Source organism: Vespa crabro, chromosome 5, assembly GCF_910589235.1.
Source record: "Vespa crabro chromosome 5, iyVesCrab1.2, whole genome shotgun sequence".
NCBI classification, from domain to species: domain Eukaryota; kingdom Metazoa; phylum Arthropoda; class Insecta; order Hymenoptera; family Vespidae; genus Vespa; species Vespa crabro.
The window spans coordinates 4,391,592-4,400,192 of NC_060959.1; the positions used below are offsets into that span (position 1 = coordinate 4,391,592).

The 8,601-nt window shown below is 25.6% G+C and overlaps 1 protein-coding gene and 1 non-coding gene across 2 annotated transcripts in view; one reads left to right on the forward strand and one right to left on the reverse strand.

The window, feature by feature from the left end:
* The window catches only part of LOC124424407 (tubulin polyglutamylase TTLL5), a 40,865-nt gene extending 32,684 nt beyond the window's left edge, over positions 1 to 8,181 (forward strand). The window contains exons 5-15 of the mRNA XM_046963408.1: positions 2,932 to 3,038; positions 3,123 to 3,336; positions 3,559 to 3,815; positions 3,924 to 4,123; positions 4,466 to 4,695; positions 4,782 to 4,977; positions 5,132 to 5,297; positions 5,370 to 5,510; positions 5,657 to 5,807; positions 5,912 to 6,078; positions 6,147 to 8,181. Of these exons, the coding sequence (XP_046819364.1) occupies positions 2,932 to 3,038; positions 3,123 to 3,336; positions 3,559 to 3,815; positions 3,924 to 4,123; positions 4,466 to 4,695; positions 4,782 to 4,977; positions 5,132 to 5,297; positions 5,370 to 5,510; positions 5,657 to 5,807; positions 5,912 to 6,078; positions 6,147 to 6,366 (2,049 nt within the window). The 3' untranslated portion in view covers positions 6,367 to 8,181. The remainder of the gene's footprint in view (positions 1 to 2,931; positions 3,039 to 3,122; positions 3,337 to 3,558; positions 3,816 to 3,923; positions 4,124 to 4,465; positions 4,696 to 4,781; positions 4,978 to 5,131; positions 5,298 to 5,369; positions 5,511 to 5,656; positions 5,808 to 5,911; positions 6,079 to 6,146) is intronic.
* Positions 2,006 to 2,078, reverse strand: Trnat-ugu. The gene has a single exon. It is a non-coding gene; the product is annotated as a tRNA-Thr (tRNA).
* Positions 8,182 to 8,601: the final 420 nt, after the last annotated feature.

Consider the following 8,601-nt stretch of genomic DNA (forward strand, 5'->3'; position numbering starts at 1 on the left):
TAACCCTAGAAAAGATGTCTCACAACCGCACGAAATAATATGGCATTGTCTCTGATCTTTTTTAATGGCCGTTTTCGTTTCTACTTTTATTTCCGTATTTTTTCAACGCCCGAGGCGACAACTTCTTCCGATATATGTATGTATATATGTATGTATATATGTTGGTGTATATGTATATATATATATATGTATATATATCAGGTTGATCAATCTTGAGAAAGTCCTTCAAACCGAAACAAGTCCTTGGTCAATGGCTTTTATAAACGTCGTCTCCCTTTTATGATTGGCGTATCTGTGAAACCGAGAATATTTTTATATTCCTCTCTCTCCCTCTCGATGTTTCTCTTTTTAACCTCCCCCCTCTCTCTCTCTCTCTATCTTTCTCTCTTTCTCTTTCTCTTTCTCTTTTTCTACCTTGACGTTTCATCGCCTACCTCGTGTCTAAGCGATTTAATTAGTTCCGCGTGGTTTTACTTAAGGACAAATTCCACCTAAACGTCAACGAGCAAATTTTTATATCGTCAGAACGACATGAACTGAATGTCATAAAAACTTTAAGTTTTTGAAAACAATGATAGAGAACGAACCTTTTGTATTTTATATCAATGTTAGTTCTATCTATAAACAAGTACACAGAGAGAGATAAAGAGAGAGAGAGAAAGAGAGAGATACATGTGTGTGTATTGTATATACGTTAGAGTTGTGTAAACGTTATTATTATATTTTCGATAAATTCAATAGGAACAATGGAAATTATTAACAACTTATAGAATCTCCATTGCTTATAAAAAGATTCTATTTTCTGATTCAATTATGCGTCCCCGTGACGCAAATCGATTATTCTGCCATGGAACGAAGGTCCTGTATCATTAAATGAAAAGTCAATGGGCTCGGCGTGTCGACGGTCACGTAGTCTTTCGTATCATGAGAAATTACTCACGTCGTTTTATGTGATCCTATTCTTTTTTCTTCTTATTTTCTCGTTTTTCTTCTCTTATTTACTTATTTATTTATTTATTTATTCTTTTTTATTTTTATATCTTTTTTAGTCGACTTTTTTCAATGTTTTCTTTTTTTCTTCCATTTCACAAATTTCTAAGTTCTAAGTAAGTAATTTACGAAGATTCGTGACTTCTTTATAATTGCAATATTGTTATTTCTAAATATAATTTTTTTATAGGTAAAGATATATTGCATTATATATTTTAATCGTAAATACTAAATCGTAAGATATCATTTAATTATAATTACTAAATTATCGGTTAAATTGTGCTAATAGATTACTCGTATATATGTATGTATATAATGTATTATACAACGTTTATGATAGTAATTTAAGAATCAATAAATAAGAATCAGAAATTTCTTGTTATATGAAGAAAAAGAAGAATAATAATAAATATCAAATAAAAATCGGGTATAAATTTTAATTTATATTTGATATAATTTATTAGATACGTAATATAAATCACTTATATGATTCCTATATCAGATTATTATTTATCAGATTTATTTATGCTCATATAAATGCACGATGTACCTTAATTACAATTAACTAGATCTACATGTAATTAGTACGTTCAATTATAGGATTATAATTTACAATTATATTATATGCCTTTTTATCGGACAATAATACGTGTAACTATTATCGAAGAACGAATGATTTTAGATAATTCGATATAATACAAATGAAACATCTTTTTCCACTTATTCCTTTTTTTTTCAAATTATAACTCATGAAAATAAATATCATTATGGGAAAAAAATTATTTATTAAGATTTCGTATCTTCGTTCTCAGAGTATATAAAAATATTTTCATCGAAATTTAATATATTTTTATCAATACATATATTAGTTTAATTATTTTTAGTTTTATATATATATATATATATATATATATATATCAACTAAAATAATTTTTTAAGTATAAATATTTAAAAAAAATAATGAGACACCGTATTACATACAATGTCACTTCCCAAATTTCGGGAATAGAAAAATTGCCCCCAGAGAGATTTGAACTCTCGACCCCTGGTTTACAAGACCAGTGCTCTAACCCCTGAGCTATGGAGGCTTGTGTTAGTAGTTTCCTTACATTTATTCTTCAACATACTTCATATACGAATAGAAGATACTTCTTTAATTTATATATTATAATAATCAACGAGCATTGTTTATTTAAAAATAAATGATGTACAAAATAATTTTATATGGAATTTTATATGAATATGGATGTCACTATGATTATTAATTTATAATTTCAAATGTGAATATAAAAATAGAAAATATATAAAAGGACACTTATTCATTAAGATTTATTTTATAATGTTTATTTAAAAAATAATAAATATTTGTTAAAAAAATAATTATATATGTATATTTTAATCATATATATGAATACATATATGTTAAAAAATATAATAAATATATCAAATAAAAATATATGATATATATAAATATAAAATAATAAATATTAATATTTACTTCTTTATTATATTATTCGATCTTACAATTTATTATCTTATTCTAATATTTAATTTCTTTTAATATCAATAGATAAATTATCGATAATGTTATTTAACACTTACACCATAAAAGTTTTAATTATTCAGAGCTATTAGCACTCTGTCAGCGTGAACACGTTATTCCTACGAAAACTAACCGCAAGGTCGATCAAGACGCCAGTATACTTGAATGCAAGACGAATATTAAAGACTTACGTGATGGAAAATACTTCCATATTTTCTTCGACTTATTCACGATCAATTTTTTTGTCGTTATTCATTTCCGACATTTAATTCTATTGTATGTATATATATATATATATATATATATATATATATATATATATATATATATACATTCACAGAATTAATAAAAATTGAAGACATCTTTTCAATATCATAGGATATACTTTTATTTTTCAGGTACCCATGAATGAAACAGATTTTAATATATTGTGGATGGGAAATCACCCAAAGCCGGATATTCTTCGTAACTTGCAGTCTTACCAAAAAGTTAATCACTTTCCAAGGTAAAGATTAATCATAATAATAAATTAAAATTACTTGTATAACTTATGCGGAACAAATTTATGAGTAAATTAATATATTTGCAGATCCTACGAAATCACACGGAAAGATCGATTGTATAAGAACATTGAGGCAATGCAAAGAAGTAAAGGCTTGCGAAACTTGGATTTCATTCCACAAACCTTCCTTTTACCCAGTGAATCAAGAGAATTACTTACTGCGCATTTTAGGTACCGAGGACCTTGGATCGTCAAACCAAAAGCCAGTTCTCGTGGACGCGGAATTTATATTGTTAATAGTGTGAGCATAATAATTTTTAGGTATGATTTTATCTAGGGATAGGTGTAAGAGATAGGAGTTTCTGTATAACTATTGTTTATCTTCGATTTTGGGTGACTAAACTGTTATTTCTTTTTTATTATAATATATATAAACATATATATATATATATCAATATATATATATATGCTTACAATTTTCTTGTTAATAATCATTCATAATTTTTTAATGTTTGTATTACAGCCTGAGAAAATCCTTACAGATGAATCTGTGATAGTTGCACAATATATAAATAATCCATTGTTAGTGGATGGGCACAAATGCGATTTACGTCTCTATGTTGCTGTAACAAATTATGACCCATTATTGATATATCTATATGAAGAAGGATTAGTGAGGTTTGCAACTGTTAAATATGATGGTGGTAATCAATACGTTTGGAATCCTTGTATGCACTTATGTAACTACAGCATCAATAAATTCCATGTAGATTATGTTAAGTAAGTTGCATTCTTCTCTATTCTCTAATTTGACATATATATGTGTACATGAAATTCAATATGTTAACGTTCATTTCATAAACTATGTATTTTTTCTTTTAAATATAGAAGTGAAGATCCAGATGCAGAAGATGTAGGTCATAAGTGGACATTATCTGCATTATTAAGACATTTACGTTCTATTGGTCAAGATACTGAACAACTAATGCAACGTATCGAAGATATTATAATTAAATCAATTTTAGCTACTGCTTCCGGAATTGTTAGCGGTGTTAAACAATTCGTGAAACATCCAGAAACATGTTTTGGTAATAATAATTACGATTTATATATAATAATTGTATTATTACAATATTTTTTATATCCCTATGATATTTCCAATTCTGCATGATATATAAACTATTAAATTATATATATATATATTTATATATATATTTATATATTTATATATATATTTATATATTTATATATATATATTTATATATTTATATATATATTTATATATATATATATATATATATATATATATATATATATATATATATATATATATATATATATATATATATAGTTTATCTTTGTATTTTTGCTTGACGTGTAAATAGCATATATATCCAAAATCCATGATTGAAATCCTTTTTGCATCATAGAATTGTTTGGTTTTGACATCCTGATTGATGATACTTTAAAACCTTGGTTACTGGAAGTAAATCTGACACCATCATTGGGATGTGATTCTCCACTGGATGTCAGATTAAAATCAGCATTAATAGCTGATTTACTTACTCTTGTTGGTATTCCTGCTGTTGATCCAATGTTACGGCCTCAAAGTATGCATCTAAATCGTTCTTTGGTTAATCCTACTAAAAGAATGGCTGGTGTAAGTGTATAAAGTAAAACGTAGTAAGAAAGATTTTTATTATTTCCTTTACTACGTGTACATTCATTTATTTTAATTTTATGCAGTATCGAAGAGTGCAATCCGCGGAAACATTAGCTCATAAAAAAAAAAGTGTTGGGAAGAGTAATATAATAAAAGTAGGATTAAGTTCTGAACAACAACGAATAGTAGCATCCGCGAAAGCACAGTTTGAAAGAAGAGGAGGATTTGTTCGCATATTTCCTAGTCCAAAGTCATGGGAAATGTATTCACAATATTTAGGTATTTTTGTTACATGTATATATATATATATATATATATATATATATATATATATATATATATATATTATTTATCTATATACATATATAGATATATAATACATATATAGATAAATAATTAAACAAATATATACAAATTTTTTGTCTATTTACAGATACATCAACTGGTATACCAATAGTTTCTGATCCATTAGGACCTGGAAGAATTCCACAATCAGTCACCACAAACCACAATTTAATGTTACATGAACAATTGTTTCCTGCGGCTAATCGAAATACTGGTTTTGTTATCCCAGAAGTTACATTAGACAGATTGTCTAGGTAAGTTTTCAGTTATATATTATTAAATATATTTAAATATCATTTATATAAAATCCAACATTTTCTATATAGATATGAAAGGTATGAAAGAGCTCTAGTAAAGGGTCATAAACAAAGTTTAGATCGTGGTGATAGTAAGGAAAATATGGATGTAGATACTCATAAATATAAAAATTTAGTTATGAAATCAATGCAAGAAGGAAATACATTAAGGTTTGTATAATATTTTATAACAAAAAAAAAATATTTTCATATCTCTGATATATATTCATAAATGAAAACAATTTTCTATTGATTATTTTTATTAATTACTTACTTATTTTAATAATTATTTAATTGATACATTGTATATTTTTCAGTCCTGGTGAAGCAAGAAAAGCTTTTGGTTTATATTTAGGACACATACTCCGTAAAATATCACAATCGAATGCAGATCCAGCTTGCTGTGATCTTGTTATGAAATTTCTCCAACAGTCCTCGTCTAACTTAAGAACTCCGTTTTTATTTACAGTAAGTAGAAATTTTTATTTTCTGATATATTACTATAAAATATATTTTCTATAATGTAAATAATAATAATACAAGTATTAAAAATATCATTCTTGTATTAATAGTTACCAAGCAGTAAGCTGAGTGACAAAGATCGTGCAGCTATAACTGCTAAGCAATTATCAGATTTCTTACACTTATATAATAGAGAAACAGAACTTTATGCAGATACAGTTGATCGTCCATGTACTGTTCCCAATAGACTTTTCCAAAAGTTCCTGGCTGCGGCAGGGTAATTATTTATTTATATTCAAAAAATTATTAAAATATTATAATACAAGTTTTATATTTATAATACAGCGAAGAAGACCTCGATGATGTATTAATCTTGCAAACCCAACTGTACAAGTGTGCACATAGTTTTTTGGGTAGAAGTGGTTTTGCTGGAAGTTTGCGTGGACCTAATCTTTTATGTTCATTACCACATATAACTTCTCGAGTGTATTCGAATGCTGCTACAACCGAACAATGCAAATGCACACAATCCTCTACAAGAACTACAAAAGCTCCAAGAACATAGAGTATAATAATTTTATTTATAAATTACCAGTTCTTTATTATTAATATTAAGATTATAGAATATTCTGGTTTAAGCGGACAATCATTCATTAGGATATGAGTGATCATTGTCTCTCTTTTACTGGCGTGAAGAATGTAATTATGAAAATGAATATTTTGGATACGCTTAAAAAGCGCTTTAACAGTTCTACGAAATAGAAAAGTTTATTAATAGCATAAGTCTAACGATTTTTAACAATCTTGCTCGAAATTTAATCATTTTATTGACTGTCCAAACATTTCAAATTTTGGACAAAATTTAAACAGCATTACCCAAGCTAGTCTTGAAAGATATATTTATTAATTGATATTAATCATACAATAACATATGAAGAAGCACAATGAAAAAGCGTAATTAGATACAATTATACAAATGGCTAAAGATATATAAAAATTTGGGAAAAAAAATATGCGGTAATTTGTATGAAAATAATATATTGCTTTTATTAAATCAATGATTAAATCTCTAAAGCAGGTCTATTTTCATTAAATTATGACAAACTTTATCAATCAGTTATGGTAAAGCATCATGAAATAGTCGATTTTTTCATTGATATTACAAACTACTACAAATTACTACTTACCTTCTTAGCACAAATAATAGACATATTATCAATAATTTATATTATAATTGCTACACGATTACAGTAATATATGATTCTTATTTATTTACCTTTATGAGTATAAAAATTTGTCTTAATAAGGATATAACAATAATTTATACTACTCATGATTGATAAAGTATATTTACAATCATATTCAAAATGTTCCTATACTTATTATATGTTTCTGTAATTGATTTTAAAAATAATATTTGTTGACATTCATGTTTCTGCATCTAGTCACAGTAAAAAGGAATATTTATTATTATCGAAGGAGACTAATTCCATAATACACGGCAACATTTATTTATTTATTTATTTATTACATTTAGAAATAATTATAGTTAAACATCATAGTAAATATGTTAATATATCGTAAAAGAGAAGCAAATAATAATATATTATAAAAGCTACATGATGCAAACTATTATCAGGAATTAATTGAACATAATTTGTTCTCCTTTTCTTTTTTTTTTTTTTTTTTCCCCTAAAAATATTAATGTGCAATATATATATATATATATATATATATATATATATATATATATGTGTGTAAAAAAAAAAGTGAATGTCTTGATGCATGAACAAGGCTATAATATATGTACTAATAAGATATCAATTTGCATAAGTTAAAGCTAGATACTTTACATTTATATACTGCTTTTTTAATGCTATGAGCAAATTTATCTATTAAAGGATAATTTATACAGTCATTAATCAAAATGGATTACAATGATGATGTAGTTCGGCTTATTGTATGTAGAGCAATATTTCCATCCACATAATTCCGTCGATATTTTGAGAATTTACTGCTTTTTCTTCCAGATGAAATATTTTTTCACCCAACGCTTGCTAAATATATTCTATTTACTTGATATTATTAAGATATAAAAGATGTGCTAAACGTTATTCACAAAGATAACCATTTGAATTTGCTTACTGTGATATAAGTACATTTTATGTATTATAAACAAATATGGCACCCGTAGCATAATTTAAATAATTTGATTACTATGCACAGTACATAATGATACTGAAAAATTTTCAAATTAATACAATTTAAAATAAAAATGTAGCATCATTCTTTATAAGATGCAAAAATCATGTGTACTGTTGCTGCCTAATACAAAAAAAAAAAAAAAAAACTAAAACATTATTACAAAGAAAAAGAAAAATATAGAAGTAGCGTAAATAGTTTACCTTATAAGCCTAATGTTTTTAAAATATATAATATGGTATTACAACTTTATTTTACAACGAATAAGATAATTCAGTAGATACTTATAAGAATATCAATTATCCAATGAATAGCTTTGATTGCAACCAACGCAGTTATAATTGCAGGGAAAGTAAAGATATGGAAGTATTTGCTTTATATTAAAAAAAAAAAAAAAGAAAAAAAAAGAAAAAGAAAAAAAAGAAAGAAAAAGAAAAAGAAAAAACAAGTTTAAGAAAATATTAATTACATTTAATGCATAAACAATATATTTGTCTTGCTTGCACAGTGAAAAATAATCTAATTATTAAAACATTTACATCTATCTAAATGTGAGAGCATAAACATTTAAACAATTAATATTTAATAATATAGTATT